Source organism: Odocoileus virginianus, chromosome 24 (genome assembly GCF_023699985.2).
Source record: "Odocoileus virginianus isolate 20LAN1187 ecotype Illinois chromosome 24, Ovbor_1.2, whole genome shotgun sequence".
NCBI classification, from domain to species: Eukaryota; Metazoa; Chordata; class Mammalia; order Artiodactyla; family Cervidae; genus Odocoileus; species Odocoileus virginianus.
Genome location: NC_069697.1, coordinates 20,724,722 through 20,744,886, shown reverse-complemented (window position 1 = coordinate 20,744,886; position 20,165 = coordinate 20,724,722). Strand labels below are relative to the sequence as shown.

Sequence of the window (20,165 nt, the reverse complement as noted above, 5' to 3'; positions counted from 1 at the left end):
CATCTTAGCCTCCCAGTTCTTAATGTTATCAATGCCAGTGATCTTTATTACTTTTCTAGTTCCTCAAGGCCATGGCAGTACCTTCCGTTTTCTTATCAGACTGAGTAGTTTAATCTGGCATGTTGAAATCCTGTCTCTGCATACCTTACATCAACTGCCTGTGTCAAAAACTTTCTCATAGTCATACTTCTTAACTTCTTTGGTCTTCTTGATTATTTTAGATTTTTAATTTCTATTTTTTCTTATAGTCTATTATCATTTCTTGTCTTCATTTCATTTACTCTCTAACCATACATCTAATGACAGTTAATATTTGTTGAGCACTTACAATGTTTCAGGCAAGGAATACACTGTAGAATACACTCTAGATGAATGGGTGCTAATATTAGCTCCATTTTATAGGTGAGGAAGCTGACATTTAGCAAAAAAGTAAAGTGATTTTTTAAAAGTCACGTAGTCAGTATTGGTTGAGACTCAAACCCATATTTATTTTTGACACCAAAGTTTGTGACAAATTTTGTAGCCTATTGTCCTTCACCACTGTCTTCATTTAATTTACTTTTTCCCTGACACTCCCAACTTCTTTATTTTCTTATACTTTTACTGTTCCTCTCTGACAAAACCGCAAACCATAGATCAGTGTAACAGCCCATATTTTAAAATACAGATATTGTTAGGCTATGGGGAGTTTGGGAGATTGTTTTAAAATGATTTTACTTAGCTCATAAAATTAGATGGGGGGGGGTCACTTGCTGGGAATTGTGGGTGTGGGCAAGAATGGGATCTTTAGCTGGTAGAATATGGTGAAGACTGAAAATTGCTTTCATTATAAGAACTTTTTGTTGAGAACATTATCTTACATAAAAATATATGTTAAAACTGCCAGTCATTTCTTGATCCAAAGTAAAAGCTAGCTTGCCAATACTAGCTCTCACATAAATAAGGACAGAGTATCATAAACAAAATGAATAATAAGATTCCAAAAAAAGCAACTGTTTACTACGGTAAAATTGACCAATGGGAATTTATAGCATTAAGGATGGAAACTGATTTCAGAGTCCTACTTGGGATAGCTGATTTCAGAGTCCTACTTGTGATAGCAGCCTTTCACCCTTTGTACAGTTACTACTTGAAAATTTCCCTTCTATATACTAAAAAGAGATATACTAATTATTTTCCTGGTATGTCTATTTTCATTGTCTCTGTTTTGTTTCATAAATAACTTTTTGTGTATATCCTCCTAAAAGTTGTTATTTCACAGGGTTTCATCTGTCCATTATGTATGAAAAGATGTGTAACTGCTATTGATTTGTCGGAGCATTACCAGAAAGTGCACGCTGAAAATGAGACAAGAGGACAGGAACTTCTTAGTGACTCCAGTGTTACTGTGGGTCCTGAATATTTTGTTTTAGCAGCTTGGTTATGGGTTGCTCAAAACAGCTTTGTTTTTCCTTGCCTTGATGTTGCTTAACTTTTTGTGCTACATGGGAGTGTGGATTGCTTTCGTTATGCATGCTCTAAGAAGGTTCAATAAGAACAAGATGCTCTTGGGAAGTTGGCTTGGCTGTTCTGTTTGCAGCTGTCTTTCTGTGAATCTGTAAAATACATAAAAGTTTAAGCTTATTTTTGCATAAATTTTGCCATGAAATTTGAAATATGAAGTGAATGTTTTTTATTTCATCATTTGTAAGTTATATCTTTATTGTGTAGTTACTGTTTTATTAATGAATGTATTAAAATGCTTTCAGTTAAGATGCTTTACTCTTAAAGAAAAAGAGGACCTTGCGTGTGAACTGCTACTGTCTTTATTTGGGAAGATACACAGCATTATATACAGCAGATCCAGAGTCTGGGTCTACCTCTGTGTCAGTCTTTTCCCCAGACCTGTTGGAAGTTACAGAATGGAACACACTTGTCATTAATAGTGCTCCCTCACATGTTTCCCTGTAGTGTGTGAGGCTGGTGTGAATCTAAGGTTGGGAGTGGGAGCCAGTGCTGGGAAGTGGTGTCCATTTTTAGGCTGGAAAAAGTTTTTCAGATGATCTTGATATACTTACTTTGAAAAGCATGACAGTATTCTAAAAACAAAGAAACATAGCTTTTAAAAAATTTCTTTTACGAATCTTATAAAAGGAAACTTTTTATTTATCATGAAAGATAAAAAATCAGACTTTTTGCTGTAAGGTAATAATGTATGAGAAAATGATCTCACCAAACTTTCACGTACTTAACATATTCATGGGGTACCTCTAATGTGCCAGGTATTTTGGTAGTAAAGGACATTAAAAGGTAAAGAAGATATGATCTCTATGCCAGGGAGTTTTTATTGTAGATATTTGCAGAAAGAGTGTAATGTATGATTCAACTTGAGGGGAACCGCAGAAAAACTTGAGGGGGGAGCAATTAAACCAGACATTGTCTAGTGTGGTAGGAAAATGAGTACATATATGAGGACACCAGTTACGCTACAGAAGCAGTGCGGCCGTAGAGGCATGAGAGGTTCTTGGAACCCTGCTTAGTGTTTTACCAGTTGCCTTTCTTCCAGAGCATCCGGGTTAACTGTTCTTTATGGGTTAGCCAGAATCAAAAGTGACTGTCTTACCTATCTGTCACTTAAATAAGAACTTTCCTTTTAACTGAAGGAATATTTGATACAATAGAGTATCATAAGTATCAAGTTAAGCTAAGTTCTTTGCTACAGTAGATTTGAGAAAGGATTGCAGATAACTGAAAAAGAGTAAGGAATTTAATGCATTTATTCTTAAATCAGCTGTGTGTGTGTATGAGGGAGAGAGACAGGGAGAGAGTTGGCGAGATGTTTGGAATGATTAAGGGAAATAAATATAGCTGGCTATTTTAGTGTTTTATTGTTGGTCTTTTACTGTTTGTGAGTTATCCAGCAACCTCAATTCCCATGAAGAAGTTTAGAAAAAATAAATAGAGGAGTCTCTTAATATCCAGAATTAGTATCACAGAGTCCATGAACTAAAGATCATGCACTCTATTCACAGGACATCTTTCAGATACTCATTCTGAGTTTACTTTATATACTTTATTTTAAGTGAGTGATGTGGTTTTAATAAAGTTTTCCCCCTTAATCTAGCCTTCCCATCCACGTCATGCTAGGATTGCTAGAAATACTATGTGAATAAGTTTTAAAAATAATTTTTGAAAGATGAACAGGGTGTAAGAAAGACTATAAAATGTGGGTACAGGAATTAGAGATTTGCCAAAATTAATACAGTGGAAGGCACCCATTCAATGATTAATATTTATGCTCTGGAATGTTAAGCAAAGGTTTAATATCATCAGATTGAGAAGGTTGAGGAAGAGCATGTATATATTCTAGAATTATTTTTATCAGAAATGTCCTAAAATTGAAGATTTATTTAAACATGCCGTGTCTAATCACATGGAAAACTCACTTAGATGGAATATTTCTGCAGCTAAAAATGTATTACTGAATTTCTAAAACTTCTCTTTAGGGATGAATCCGTTCTTTCTGGAGTATTAACCTGGTAATATTTAGAAGCGTTAAGAAGGTATGACATAACCTTCATGTGATCATTAGCTTTTTGGCATCTTTTAAGTATCTAGAGACAAAACTTGAAAGTAAAGACAAGAGTCAGAAAGCCAAAACTGTGAGGATTAAATAACATAATTGGGGTGTGGATTCCCTGAGGAACAGTATAATTTGCTTTTTAGTTACTAGCGAAAGCTGAGACACAAGAGAAATGCCAAGCTAAATATTATAGGGGTTTATGTGCTGTTGCATTAAAAGCATGTTAACTAAGTGTGGTACTTTATTTACTGGGCAGAAGTTATAAAAATGCCCAAGAAAGCTTATTTAATATAGAGCCATTATTAGACATGGTGGTAGATAACTGATGGCTTTCAAACAGGAGTGTAACACCAGCTAGATTAATATAGACAGTGCCGAGCATCCGTGTCTCTGGATCCTAATGGCATTATTCTGATGTTCAAAGGCACGTCCTCAGTACTGCCGTCTTTGCTCATTTTAGGTGTTCCATAGGAGATCATTGCTTTCCTTCACCCTTAACAGTGTCCCTGCCCTTCACTCTGGCTCTGTGATCAGAACATACCTTTGTTTTCCAAATACAGCATGACTGTATTTTATACCTCTTCTATACCTTTGTTCATGCTCCCCTATTTGCTTAGAGTGCCTTTATTTTCTGACAAGTAAATTCCTATTTAGATCTATTTCTAGTGACTCCTATAGACATATGTCAACATATACACAAACACATGTATGTGTGTCTGTGGATTTGGGGGGGCAGTATTAACTGCTTAATAGTCAGATTTGGATACTTCTCTTGTATTCCTATAGTTCTTTATATATACTTCTGTTATACCATTGTCTGATAATGTCATCCTCATTGAGCCTTGAATCTGCCATATAATGTGAATAAGTGATGTGAGGGTAGGTTATTTGTATAGCACCCACAAAGGAGAAGAAGTAATACACTTATTTTTAGTTTTTGTGTGTCTGGAATAGTTATTACTTAGCTCAGTCTGTCCCTTGGAAGGTTTTATAATCTGCAACCTGTTAAGCTTTTCTGTTTACTTTTTTTTTTCCTGCAAAGTTATGCCCTGCTAGGTTCATTTGTATTTCATTAAATAGATACACAGAGTAGAAAGTATATGGTATGTTCAAAGTTCCACACTAGTCACTAGGGAAACAGAATAGCTTTGTTGTGTTATATTATTTATTGTTGTTGTTTGGTCTCAGTTGTGTCCCACTGTTTTGCCACCCCGTGGCCTGTGACCTGCCAGGGCCCTCTGTCCATGGGATTTGCCAGGCAAGATTTCTGGAGTGGGCTGCTGTTTCTTTCTCCAGAGGGATCTTACTGACACGGGGGTCAAACCCACATCTCCTGCATTAGCATTCAGATTCTGTATCACTGAGCCAGTCACATGGGAAGCCTGATGGTAATGCTGGAGGAAAAAGCAATATATGCAGAGGTGCAGAAGTGTGAGACACCATGATGTGTTCAGGGAAACATAGGTGCTTTAGTATAGCTGAAGCATGTTGTATAGAGTAAAAGTGTCCTGAGATTATACTGGGTGGGTCACTGGGGGACTGCAAATGTAGGACCTTATATGCCATCACCATATACTAAGTTTTTAAGATTTTATAGGACTGTTTATTAACTTTAAGCTTTTACAGTGTTGATCTTAGGTTAGCAAGGGATTTACTGATTAGCACATACTATGTGGTAATTATGGGCTATTATATTACCTTTTTCCCTCAGTGATCAGAATGCTTCATGCTCTTAGTTTTTGGTTGTCATTCCTGTGCAGTAGATTGTAGCAGATATTGTTTTACTGTGGGAGGTATTTAGGGAGATGGAGGATCTGATGGCATGTCTTCTCAACTAGACTTCTAGGTTAGAGCTAGCTTCTCAGAATTCTGTACTATAGCCATTAATTTATTCAACCTAAAATATGGTTATAAGGGTCTTAAAAAGTATTTTGTAAGCTGCAACCAGGATAGGCAGTGATGTACCTTTGCACAATACCAGAATTTAGGCTTTGCACTGTAAATTACAATTTACTTAATGGCATAATTGGTATGAATGTTACGTTTGACTACATTTCATAACATACGAATGATTATTTTGCAATACAAAATACTATTTTGAAACCTTTTACTACCTCTTTCTGTAGGGTTTCATATGTCCGCAGTGTATGAAATCTCTTGGATCTGCTGATGAACTTTTCAAACACTATGAGGCAGTCCATGATGCTGGTAATGATTCAAGCCATGGAGGAGAAGCTTTGGCTCTGAAGCGGTACAGTATAATAGCTTTGAAGTGTAATGTAACAAATGACGTGATATCATTCTTTAATCATGAATACTTAGTTCTTGAAGAGTAGTGTGTTTATATATATATTTTTTTTACTTTATTTTTTTTTCCATTTATTTTTATTAGTTGGAGGCTAATTACTTTACATCATTACAGTAGTTTTTGTCATACATTGAAATGAATTAGCCATGGATTTACATTGTTTATATTTTTTGATTTAAATCTACCTTCATTTAGCATAGTTTTCATCTTTTATTATTATAATTTATTCAATCCTTGATAAATAATGAGCTATACCAACATCTGTAGCATGTTTCAGACGTTATATTTTTAATAAAGATTGTGATTTTTTAAAAAAGGTTAAAGTATATTTAGCATATTCTGCTCATTAAAGAATGATATGCTTTGTTTAAAAATTTGTCTTTTGTGTTCACCAACATAACAGCAAACAAACAAAACACATTCTGCCTCATAGCAGTTTTACCTGACCATTTTAACAATTAAACTAAAATATAATTACTTAGAATAGGATTCAGCAGTTAACTTTGCTTTTCTTCTGTTGGTGAGAACTCTTGTCTTAAATTCCCACTAAGGAAGAAAGCTTGATTTTATTCTGTTGCTATGCTGTTGCTGATTAGTTGCTAAGTTGTGTCCTGACTTTGCCAGTACATGGCCTGCAGCACTTTCCTCTCCTTCACTATCTCCCGGATATTCGTGTCTATTGAATTGGTAATGCTATCTAACGATCTCATCCTCTGCCTTCAATCCTCCTGCCTCCAATCTTTCCTAGCATCAGGGTCTTTTCCAGTGAGTTGGCTCTTTGCATCAGGTGGCCAGAGTGTTGGAGCTTCAGCATCAGTCCTTCTAATGAATATTCAGGTTTGATTTCTTTAGAATTGACTGGTTGGATCTCCTGGCAGTCCAAGGGATTCTCAAGAGTCATCTCCAGCACTGCAATTAGAAAGCATCAATTCTTCAGCTCTCAGCCCTCTTTATGATCCAACTCTCATATCTGTACCTGACTACTGGAAAAACCATATCTTTGGCTACATGGACCTTTGTCGGCAAAGTGATATCTCTGCTTCTAAATATGCTGTCTAGGTTTGTCATAGCTTTGCTTCCAAGGAGCAAGTGTCTTTTAATTTCATGGCTGCAGTTACCGTCCACAGTGATTTGGAGCCCGAGAAAATAAAATGTGTCGCTGTTTCCACTTTTTCCCCACCTATTTGTCATAAAGTGATGGGACCAGATGCCATGATCTGAGTTTTTGATTGTTGAGTTTTAAACCATCCTTTTCACTCTCCTCTTGCCCTCATTAAGAGGCTCTTTAGTTCCTCTTCTCTTTCTGCCATCAGGGTGGTGTCATCTGCATCTCTGAGGTTGTTAATGTTTCTTCTTGCAATCTTGATTCCAGCTTGTGCTTCATCCAGCTTGGCATTTCACATGATGTACTCTGCATATAAGTCAAGTAAGCAGGGTGACAGTGTACAACCTTGACATACTCTTTTTCCCAGTTTTGAACCAGTCCATTCTCCCATGTCTGGTTCTAGCTATTGCTTCATGACCTGCATACTGGTTTCTCAGGAGGTGGGAAAGGTGGTCTGGTATTCCTGTCTCTTTAAGAATTTTCCAGTTTATTGCGATTCACACAAAGGCTTTAGCATCGTCAATGAGGCAGATGTTTTTCTGGAATTCTCTTGCTTTCTCTGTGATCTAATGAATGTTGGCAATATGAACTCTGGTTCCTCTGCCTTTTCTGAATCCAGCTTGTACATCTGGAAGTTCTTGGTTCATATGCTTTTGAAGCCTAGCTTGGAGAACTTTGAGCATGACTTTGCTAGCATGTGAAATGAGTTCAATTGTCTGATAGTTTGAACATTCTTTGGCATTGCCCTTCTTTGTGATTGGAATGAAAACTGACCTTTTCCAGTCCTGTGGCCACTGCTGAGTTTTCCAAATTTGTTGACATATTGAGTACAGTGCTTTAACAGGATCATCTTTTAGGATTTGAAATAGCTCAGCTGGAATTCCATCACCTCCACTAGCTTTGTTCATAGTAATGCTTCCTAAGGCCCACTTGACTTCATATTCCAGGGTATCTGGCTCTAGGTGAGTGAGCACACCATCATGGTTATCTGGGTCATTAAGACCTTTTTTTGTATAGAATAGTACAGAAAAATAGTCTCTGCATATATGCAATATGCTTATATCTGTGTACATATAAAGAAATGTATAAATGTATATAATTACATAAAAGAGCAATTCTACATTGTCCTAAATCTTTTGTTTCTGTCTGTATCTATGGATTGTTTCTTATCATTGTAGATAATTATCTTATTCTTTTTAATGACTGCATGAAATTTTACCATTCTCCTGTTGACAGGCATTCAGGCTATTTCCAGTGTTTTGTACATATAAATGTTGTGGTGGTATCTGTCTCTGTGGACATATTGTTTGCATGTGTTTGAATGTATCTGGAAGATATAGTTCCAGAAATGGGATTTCTGATAAAGTTTTCCTTTAAAATTTTGATAGATGCTTCCTAATTTTCTTTTGTCAATATCCTAGACTGTTCGATCTGTTAAATGTTTCAGAAGATTTTCTTTGCTAGACAAGTTACTTTCAAAAATTTATTCAGTGGCACTTTCTTCCCCCATTAAACTGAATGGCTTGAGAGTCTGGCATAGACGAGTTCTGTTGAATAATGAATTCTTTACGTCTGAATGGCTTTGAAAGGTAGAGTTTCCTTTGCTACTGTTAACCATGTTTCACAGGTGAAGCTGACTTAATGTGTTTAGCCTATCTTTACTCCCATCCTAGAGAACAGTTTTCCTACAGTATGTCCCACTATGTGTTACTTTCTGATATGCTTTGTGCTGGTGTGGACTCGGTCTGCTGCATCATTAGAACTGATCCTGTTCTTTCCCCTCAGTGCCCGTGAGTATTCCCAATCAGCTCACTGCAATCTTCTACCCTGGCAGCCTGGAGCAAGAAGAGTCCCTTTTTCTGCTGTTTATAATCCAGGAGGATAAGATATGTTCTTCATATCTAGGAGAATAATTGCAGATGTGTTTTCTCATGGAGTCTCTGCTGCGTAAGGGCTTCGAGTTGTCTGCTCGCCCATTGTTTGTCAGACTATTAGAGGAGGGAAACAGAAGGTGAGGTTTTGACAGGAAAGAGCATTTCAGACTCAGGAAACAGCAAGGAGCCAGCATTGCTAGAGCTAAGTGAGTGAGGGTGAGAGTGGTAAGGTAGGGATTAGATTGTGCAGATTCTTTTTTTTTCGACTTGAAGCTTAAGTTTTATTTTATTTTTATTTTTTTTTTTTCCATTTATTTTTATTAGTTGGAGGCTAATTACTTTACAACATTGCAGTGGTTTTTGTCATACATTGAAATGAATTAGCCATGGATTTACATGTATTCCCCATCCCGGTCCCCCCTCCCACCTCCCTCTCCACCCGATCCCTCTGGGTCTTCCCAGTGCACCAGGCCCGAGCACTTGTCTCATGCATCCAGCCTGGGCTGCTGATCTGTTTCACCCTAGATAATATACATGTTTCAATGCTGTTCTCTTGAAACATCTCACCCTCGCCTTCTCCCAGAGTCCATAAGTCTGTTCTATACATCTGAGTCTCTTTTTCTGTTTTGCATATAGGGTTATCGTTACCATCTTTCTAAATTCCATATATATGTGTTAGTATACTGTAATGGTCTTTATCTTTCTGGCTTACTTCACTCTGTATAATGGGCTCCAGTTTCATCCATCTCATTAGAACTGATTCAAATGAATTCTTTTTAATGGCTGAGTAATATTCCATGGTGTATATGTACCACAGCTTCCTCATCCATTCGTCTGCTGATGGGCATCTAGGTTGCTTCCATGTCCGATTGTGCAGATTCTTATGGTCCTTGTTAATGAGTTTAGATTTTATACTAACTGCAATAGGAAGCTGTTGATGCTTATTGCTGGTAAATTAATGGGAGGCCTCTTGCTTTTGTCTCAGTACTTGTCAGTTTTATTGTTTCCATGATGTGTTCTTCCATTGATCGACAGTATGCTTAGGAATAAAATTATTTTCCGAAGGACTATATATATGCCACTAAATATAAAATCTATAGTATTTTTTTAAGAATTGGGAAAACTAGAATATTAATATATATTCACTAGCCATGATTTGTTAAAGCAAATTAACCATTAATTCCTTTTTTCCAATTTATGTTTAGAGATGATATAACACTACTCAGACAAGAGGTCCAAGACCTGCAGGCTTCACTTAAGGTAAAATAAAAATGATTATTCTTGTATATTTTCAGTGTATCAGATAAGTAAAAGCTTTGCTGATTAAAACCTTTTCTTTCCTTAGGAAGAAAAATGGTACTCAGAAGAATTAAAGAAAGAATTAGAAAAATTTCAAGGGCTGCAGCAGCAAGTAATTGCTTTTAAATACTTAAAGTGTGTTATTGGTTGTTCATTTTCATTGTTTTAAATTAGTATAATGCTTTTTTGTAAACAAGTGGCATGATATGAATAGCTTCCTAATTGTTTCTCTGTGCTTAGTGGCCTACATATGTATCCCTTGAAATTCAAATGAATACAAACCAATATAACTAATATATGGAAAGCTCAGATGTAACTCCTTAAAAGTTTTCCATTAAGGATCATTTACCTATGGCACTTCCCTGAAGTGGTTAAAAACTCTGCTTCCACTGCAGATGGTGCAGGTTAGATTCGCGGTCAGGGAACAAAGATCCCACATGCTACAGTGCAGCCAAAAGAATTGTTTACCTATGGATCTTTTTTTCATACCAGGCCACATTATTCTTATTTTCTGACAATACATGTAAGTGGTTAAAAAATACAGGTTCAAACAGTAGTGAAGCACTTCAAAGTACTTGTGTTTGTGACAAATTGGAAATCACTAAAATGTCTATTAGTAGGGAAAGAACTATTATTAACTGCTTATAGTTTATATTAGTGGTGATTGTTTGAAAGCATGGGGAAACTGTTGTATTCATGTTAGATTTCAAAAGACAAATATTGTCTTTGTACACAGATGTGTATGTACCATACAACTTTAACTTCATAAAAAGAATATATACAGAAAAGAACAAGAAAATCACTGTAGTATCCAAAGTGGTTATTTTGAGTGATTTCATTTGATATTTCAGATTCATTATATGTAATGTTCTTTAATGTATTTTCTAAAAAAAGTTTTAACATATTATGATTTTTATACTAAAGTTATTTTGACTTTTATATGAACATTATGTAAAAAATCATAGAATGATGAATTTTACCAAATATACATATGTTTTTCATTTCTGTGAGTAAAAATGACACCCTTTAACAATAGCTTTAACACTTTTATGAAATAATTAGTGATCCCGCTGCATGTTATCTTAGCACATTAAGATAGCACATGACATCTTAGCACATGAGTCCCAGTCGTCTTTGCCTTTTTGTCTTTTCCCCAAAAGTTGTCATTTGGACTAGAAAAGAAAAATAAATGGATAACAAGATATCAGTCTTATTACTACTCAGCTTCTATAATTGAAGATGCATTAAAGAGGGTTTTAGTAATCTAAAATACTTACAGTTCACCTACTCATGTTTTAGCTAGATGCCATTAACAATCAAACATGTGCTGTATTAATATTATTTTCTGTACTTGAAATCACAGGAAGTTGTTTACTACATTTGAGATGACTATTTTACCTTTATAATAGAGACTTCCCAGATGACACCAGTGGTAAAAAACCTACCTGCCAATGCAGGAGACATAAGAGACGTGGGTTTGATCCCTGGGTTGGGAAGATCCCCAGTAGGAGGGTATGGCAACCCATTCCATTATAATAACATGTTATTACTGAATTTATGGAATTTAAGGTGCCATCTTGGTAAAGCTCATGAAAATTTAATATGTTAACAAATTCTTAGAGGCAATGAGCTGCGGTTAAATTATTATGCCAGACAGCCTAGACATCTTAGACATCTAGAAGGATGTAAGCAGGGCAAAATTTGATTTTCATTAAAATCTTGCCACTTACCTGACAGAATCTATTTCAGAGATTTTTTTTTTCACATTGACAATTGTAATAATATAGTCTTTTCCTTTTAATACATTTGTTTATGTTTTTTGTTTTCATTGAGGAGTCCAAACCTGATGGATTACTGGCTGATTCATCAGCAGGTAACTTTACTTAAAGCTGTTTTTTTTTCATTTTTCTTCTTTGTCATCCCTTTTTTACTTCATTTCCTCTGATGCCTGCTACATGAATTTTGTTTTATGGTTTTACTTCATGGCACTGAAACAGTGAAGGTAACAGTCATATTCTAGGTTGAGAGTGTTTATTACCTGTGAACTTTATAATTTAATCAGTTATTGAAATCTTAATCTGTTATAGTTCATTATATTCTGAAGTTACACACTTTTGAAATATTACATTAATATGGTGGTTAATGAAAGTTTAGATCTATATTAAACAGTGATGTACTTTTTTTCCTCTTGAAATTAAAAAATGAGATTAGCATCTTTGTAATGAACTTTAACTGGAGGAGTGCTCAATGAATAATAAAAATTATTTTTTGAGATTAGCTGTTGTATTTAATGTCTCTCTGAAGTTCCTTTATGAGAATGAAGTAGTAAGAATTGACTGCATATTTTAATTGATTATATTATTTAAGACCTTGATTGTTCTTAAGACATTTCTAATTTCAAAACATTTCATCAGAGGCACAAAATACATTTTTTGGTCAGTTGACAGATACAGAAAAGTAACTGTAAAATGTGAAATTAGAATACTCTTTAAACAAATATTTATAAATATTTTAGGTATGATTGCTAAATATTTCTTTCATTTGTTTTACACATTTGTAAACTTTGACTTGGGCCTTAAATGGGTTGGCTGAGGTTCTTTTTTTTTTTTTTTTGAGATATGATTAATTCTTAAAATGTGAAGATACTCTACTTGTAATTGGTTAGTAGATCATGTTGATTGTCTTTAACTCCTACAATGATTATAAGTAATACCAGTTTAGGAAATGTAATTCACATTGTATTTGAATAACTACTTTTCTGTAGAACTACAGTCTTTGGAACAACAATTAGAAGAAGCCCAAACAGAAAATTTTAATATTAAACAAATGAAAGATTTGTTTGAACAGAAAGCAGCCCAACTTGCCACTGAAATTGCAGGTAAATTAAATCAGAATTTTTTTTATCCAGTAAATCAGTCTCATTACCTTTTTGCCATTGTATATTGTATAGATAAACATTGTATTTTAGTGTGATTAAAGCATTTGTTATATAGACTATTGTGGTGATTACTGGCATTTAATGATAAGAGTTGCTGTGTAAGTTATTTTAATTGTTCTCCCACATCCTCCCTTTGAAGAACTGATTTTCCTTGTGAAATTCTTCTTGAATTTTAGAGAAGATGAATTTTCTTTTGAAGTATGCTTAAAGATTGACAAGTAACATTTTGAAGAAGTTAAATAATATGGTATAGATTTAACATTTGGTTATGCTAGGAATTGCATGTAATTTTTTCAACTACATGCTTTTAGGTAAAATATTATATGTGATTGAGTATATATTAAAATGCTAATTTAGTAATTGAGTGGATTTTATGTAGACAAAGACATTTGATTGTTTAAGTTTATCATTGAATATTATCAGAAGTATAATTTTATTGTGTACATTTATGGTTATCAAAGGAATGTGAATTTGAATTAGAGTGATATTTAGATAGGCACTGGATATACAAGAATTTATAACTTATCTTCTCTAGAGTTAATGTCATGTCATCTATGTAACTGTCCTTAATTAGATGTAAAGTCAAAATATGATGAAGAAAGGAGTCTTAGAGAAGCTGCCGAACAGCAAGTGACACATCTAACAGAAGAATTAAACAAAGAAGCAGCTATGATTCAAGATCTAAAGACTGAACTGGTAACCATTTATTAGAATGTACCTTATTTGAAATGGATAAATGAAATACATATGCTGATGAAACATTTTTAAAAGTATAGTTTGACTAGAATGGAGGAAATTAAAAAAAATTCCCTGTAGTTTTACCACTTACAAATATATATATAGGGGTGTGTGTGTGTACACTATATATAATTTTTTAAAGTAAGAATGGAATTTTATGATACATTATGACATTAACATTTTTATTGTTTTTGTTTTAATGTCACCTGCCATTTTTGGTAGTTTCCATATCTGCTTCTCTGATCTTACCATTCCTTGAACTTTAGTTTTGTAAATCCATTTGGACACTTCTAAAAGCAAAAGAGGGCAGCAGAGGGTGAGATGGTTAGATAGCATTACTGACTCACTGGGTATGAATCTGAGCAAACTCTGGGAAATAGTGAAGGACAGGGAGACCTGGCAGGCTGCTGTCTATGGGGTCATAAAGGGTTGAACACAAGCTAGTGACTGAACAACAACAACACGGACTCTTCTAATTGCGTTTCCAGCTTTCATTTCAAATTCAACAAGGATAACATTGTCACCATGTTTCTGTCATTGTTACCATATGTTTTTAATTCTCTCCCCAGGCTTAACAATCTTGGATCTGTCCTTGCTTCATTTTTGTCCTTTATTACCATGCAATAAACATACGAATATGCAAATTAATTAGATACAATCTGCAGCAAACCCTAATTATGTTTATATCTGCTCCTTCATTTTATTACCAGTTTCATAGGATAAAAAAATGAAGGGATTTAGCATTGACAAGTGATTGTTATTTTAAGTGGGTGTAGTTTGCAAAGGAAAGGAAAGCAGTTAAAGCACTAAGGATAATTGTATATTTGCTATTTTGTACCTTGAGTGGTAATACTGTAAATATGAGATTGTTGGGGGAAAACATCTGTGTTCAATGTTTGGAATCTAGTAATTGGTGTTAAAAGATTGTTTTATTTCTTAGTAGTAAAACTATTTTAAAAATGTCTGTTCACTAGACAGTTTCACTGTTTTGTTTTTTAACTAAAATATGTTGCTTCACAGCTTCAGAGACCTGGAATAGAGGATGTTGCTGTGTTAAAGAAAGAACTGGTCCAGGTTCAAACACTAATGGATAACATGACCTTGGAACGTGAGAGAGAATCTGAAAAACTCAAAGACGAGTGCAAAAAGTTACAGACAGAGTATACTAATTCAGAGGTAATGAAATTTAGTGCACTTAAATAAGGCTGACGTTAACTTGTTTAGTGTGCACGGTTGAGTCACCCCAGCATTTTTCTGAGTGCCTCAAACACTGCTTGCCTTTCTTTCATCTGGTCTCAGCAATATCTGTATATAGTCACTATGGGCTGGTAATATTTTTATCTTTGCTGTAAGAAGTTGGACACTTAGAGAAGAATATTTGCATAAAGGAGTATTACTCTGTTTAATAAATAATGTATATTGTGGAGAAATATTTAAATTTGCTCCATATTGATAAGTAGTAATTTATTTCAATTTGGTAGGGGTAAAGGAAGTATGATTTCGTTTTCTTCATCTGTATTACTTATGTTGCTTAGAAAAAATATTTAAGACTTATTATCTATTAGACTTGGTTTTCATTTATCAGTTATTGAGTTATGTAGTTGAAGGAAGTCTTAAAAATCTTCTAGTCTAACACTCCATATAGGAGTTCCCTTTAGAGGTCTCTGATAAGTGGTCTACAACTCTTGCTATGTGTTGTAGGGGTTGCATATTTCTTCCTAAGTCCGCCATTCCATTGAGTTGGCATTTGTTTCCCTGTAATTTACATGTACTTGTTCCAGTTCTCAAATATTACACAGAATAAATTGTTCTTTTCCACATGAAATATTTGATGACTGTTCATATTTACTCTGAATTTTCTTCTCTTCTAGGATAAACATTCTCAGTTCTTTTATTTATTACATGACTTTTGCCTGTCAATCCCTTATATAATTGTCAGCATATGACAAGTTCTAGGATATGTAGTAAATATATTTGCTTAAAAATGCTGGCATTTGTCTTTCTTACTGTATCATAGGTGGTATTTTTATTATAGCTACTACTGTATATAGTTCTTAAGCTCCCTTATATAGACCTGTGTTTTTCATGTTTTCAGTTTAAAAGTTAAGTTATAGTGACATTTCAACTTGCATCTCGGATTTTTTCAGCCCCTATTCATAATTATTAATGAGCTATGGAGTATAAATATTATAGATAGTCCCTCTGTTCCTTTTATTACTTTCTCCTATGTCTTATCACTGGAGGATTGGTGAAAGTTTATGGGTACAACACACATAGGCATGTGAGTCTTTGTAATGGTTAACATTTCAAACTTTTAAGTTGATGAACTTCAGGTGCAGATTTCCCAAACATGATCTTTGTAGCCCAGTAATAAAAGTCCCACAGATTTTCAAATAATTTTAGGGAGTTCATGAACTTATCAAAGCCAATAAAAATCTCCTAATGTGTAATCTAGGAGAGGCTGAATCAGAGAAGTTTCATGGGAAAAAAATCCCATTCAAATATTAGGTTAGAAATTTCTTTTAACCCTGTAAGTTAAGTATTAAGTTTGTTTTATATTTAAGGAATCTGGGCTTCAATGAGATTAAATAGCTTGTTCAAGTTCATGTACCTAATGTAAAGAAGCTAGGATTAGAACTCAAGTCTGTCTTGAAGCTCATGTCTTTCTGTATCATGTCGTGTCCCATTTTTGGTGGTCTGGTGATTGTGTTAGAAGTAAATTTGTGTTATTAATCATAAACTAATGCTTACTGTTATTACTTTTGGCATTTTGACATACTGTATATTTGTAATGAGTATAACTTAAAATACTTTGGAGTTGTGTCCCATACCATTTCCATATGAAAAAATGACTGTCTAAATATTCCATCTCATTTGTTTTTTACTGTGTTTTTAGTTTCTACTTACTCCTTAGTATATGGTGTGTATTTTATTAAAATTCAGTTTTATTTATTCTCACTTATGTGTGTTAGTGAATTATATAACCTAAAGGACTAAAAGAAAAAAATATGTATTACTGCTTTTCTGAACCTAAACAATGACATCAGAAATAAAAGAGTAAAAGGAAATAAAGAAGCTAAAAATGCAATGATTTGTTTTCTATTTCTAGTCAAGGTTCAAGATACATAATCTGATATACATTGTTAAGTATGTTCCATTCCTTTCATTAAAAATATAACTTAAGAATTTGTTGTCATTTAAAAAATCTATTTTGAAAAGCATATGGAAAAATAACTCAGTCTAAAGCATTTAAAAGTATTTTAAAATAACTTTTCTTTAGATCAGAAATTAAGGTTAATAAAAGTATTATTCCTATAAATCTGCATTATTAAAAATGTCAGAGCTGTAACTAACATATATTTGGTGTTGTCTTTACTGGAAATGATTTTTGATGAATTTTATTTATATTACAAATATCTTCATTTGAATCCTAATTTTTAAAACTAAGAAGGTTATAAAGAGATGGAATAAATATTACATTCATTCAGGGTTATTAAAGAGAGCACTTAAATGTCTTTAAAACTTGCTAGTGTAAGCGATGAGATTCAGAAGTGTTTGTACTTTTTATTGTATGTCCAGTGTGTACTTTTGTCAGTTTTGTTTCCCATGTTTCATCCATCATTTTATTTTTTCTGCTTTCTAATGGAGATGCTTAAACTTGAGGTAATGTCTTTGTGGAAGACTTTTCATATTAGTACTGTTTTTAATGTAGTACCTTCTAGCACCATATGGCAATTTTGTGTTTTAAGACAATCTCAGAACTTCAAATATATGCTCCTTTTTGTTTTATTAATCAAGCCAAATTTTAACCATCTTTAAAATGATTATTTACTAAAAGTATTTGGCCATTAGGACAATAATTATAATCCTAAAGCACTAGCAGGAAGTTTTGAAATATCCTTCCTTAATTATTTTGTAACTTGAAAGTTTTTAGTAAAAATTCAATGTTAAATTCGGTAATGTGGCTTCAAGGAAATGCACATTATTTTATAAGGTCTTATATATTTGTTTCCATGTGCAGAGATACTGTGCAAGTATCTGTTAACTTCTGGGAGAATCACTTCTCTCTTTAATGAGTATTTTTTCAATGCCTGAGTGACAGCAGCTAGTATACATGTGGGGAATAGAATAGTGAATATGATACAGTGCCTGCTGTCATAAAGCTTATATTCCTTTTGGAAGCCAAACAATGTGAAATAAACCAACTCACAATAGAAAGTTAGCTAATCCTAAGTGCTATGAGGAAAAACAAAGCAGGACATGGGAAGTAGTGGGCTTGGCAATAATGTGGATCAGTTTTAGATAGGATGATCAGGGAAAGGTATCCTCAAGGAGGATCCATGGGAGAAGAATGAAGTAAGCAAGCAGCAGAGTGAAGAACTGGGAGCAGCATTCCCAGGAGGAAGGAGTGCAAGTGCTAAAGCCTTCTGGGCACGGATGAGCTTGTCCTGTCCTCTAGTGAGGACTGTCTGTGTGCCTTGCAGAACCTTCTTTGTGAATTTCACCTAAAGTGGTATGTCAATAGTGAGTGTATTTCCTTAGAAATTTTGTTTTCTTCAATCTTAGTTTTTTAAAAATAGAGCTGTAATACATGATCATTGTAAAAAGTTAAAATGACTCAATATACAGTAGAGAGTGAAAGCTTCCTGTGATTCATTCCTCTTTCTTCTCTTACCCATAACTAAAATTTATCTTTAGGTGTATACTTTTCCTACATCTTTCTTTTTTATCCTTGAGTAAACTAAAAAGTTTTAAGTGCTTGCTTTTGTATTTTTAAAAATTAAAGTTAAAAAATATGTATTTAGTGTACAACAGATACATTGTAAGATATAACAAATAATTTTGGATGCATTTGCTTTACATTTTCTTTCTTTAGTTTCTTTTGCATGTTGGAATTCATCAGCAGAATAGATACTGGATATATGTTATACATGGTTAATCTTATAATCTTTAATGTGAAATCATGGTATTTTAATGAAATATACTCAAAATTTGCATTTTAGTACATACTTGTTTATTATGTGTGAAAAACTCTAGTAATTTCTTTGATAAGATAGAAGTAGAGATTTAAATATAATTTTTCTTGCGATAGGTGATTAAAGCATAGTAATTTAAAGTAGCTGAATTGTTCCTGATATTTTAATTATCATCCATAATGTTAATAGAGAATAATTCTAAGATTCAAAGTTGTTAGTCATAGCAATTTAAAGTAAACTCCTAATACATTTCAAGGTTACACAGCCAGTTTAAGACAGAGCATTAAGATACACTTTAACTTGAACACAGTTGAAAATACTTGAATATTTAAACATTTCCTTCTTTGAAATATGTTTTATATACATGTTTTCCTTAAAAGGTCAGGCCATGAACATATGTCAGACATGTTGCCATTACCAAAAATAATTTTGAAACCTCAAAATTTTTGAAAATATTTTGAGGTCAACCTTTTTGTTGACCTCAAACCAGTTTGGAAAACACTCAAAACACTGATTTCAGTTATTTATGGTTATTAAAATAAGCCCAAATGTTTGATTGTTCAGTTAGGTTACATTGTTTACTAGTTTTGTTTCGAAAACTTTATACCTTCATCCATTTACAGTGGATTTGATCTTATGACAGTGAGGATCCTTGAAACAACAACAAAAATATGCCACAAATTCTAGAGCAAAAGATCACTTGGCATTAATTAGTGGCTTTCTTAGATTTTTTTCCTTGTACTCATTTGTAGTATACAAAAGTACCCATTTGTAATATACAATATAGGTAATGCTGATGTGTTTATTAAAAAAATTAGATTTATTATATTCATATTATAAAATTTATTTACTAATGAAGAATATAGACAATGAAGATAATTGTAACACTAGGAATGTAAAAAGTAAACCTGATAAGCAATATTAGAAATACAGAGGTCTCTCATTAACATCACTTTCAGGAAACCAAGTTGCCCACTTTTTAGTGGTTGAAGCTTTCATATATAATAAGTTTGTGTTTCCAGGTTCTTTGGTTATCTTTCTCTTACCTTACTTATTAAATGATTAACCCATTGTTTTAATAATAGACATTAATTTTCATTTAAAAAATGGTAAACACATTAAAGCAAATTGCCCAGCTATTATCCATGATCATAGAGAGATCCAGGTTAATGAAACTATATATAACTTCTGTTTGACAGCTTCTTTGGCCAAATACTTTCTATTACAGTAAAAGTAAATAAATGATTAGTCACCTTCAAAGGTAATTCTGTGTTGGTTATTTGCATTTAGCATGATTTTGAAATGTGCTATAGAAGTTGAGAGAAAATGTAGATATATAACTTGCATATCCTTTTTGAATTGAGA

The 20,165-nt window shown here is 33.5% G+C and overlaps 1 protein-coding gene across 4 annotated transcripts in view; it reads left to right on the top strand.

Annotated features, from left to right (window-relative positions):
- Window positions 1-20,165, top strand: part of EEA1 (early endosome antigen 1) — a 125,285-nt gene that overhangs the window by 41,801 nt on the left and 63,319 nt on the right. For 2 of the 4 annotated variants that reach the window (XM_070454319.1, XM_020868949.2), the window contains 7 exons: window positions 5,689-5,813; window positions 10,055-10,109; window positions 10,195-10,260; window positions 11,982-12,021; window positions 12,913-13,026; window positions 13,661-13,782; window positions 14,845-15,000. In XM_070454319.1, coding sequence (XP_070310420.1) covers window positions 5,689-5,813; window positions 10,055-10,109; window positions 10,195-10,260; window positions 11,982-12,021; window positions 12,913-13,026; window positions 13,661-13,782; window positions 14,845-15,000 — 678 coding nt within the window. Of the gene's footprint in view, window positions 1-1,261; window positions 1,388-5,688; window positions 5,814-10,054; window positions 10,110-10,194; window positions 10,261-11,981; window positions 12,022-12,912; window positions 13,027-13,660; window positions 13,783-14,844; window positions 15,001-20,165 lie in introns of all 4 variants that reach the window. The other 2 variants (XM_020868948.2, XM_070454320.1) reach the window with 2 other exon arrangements.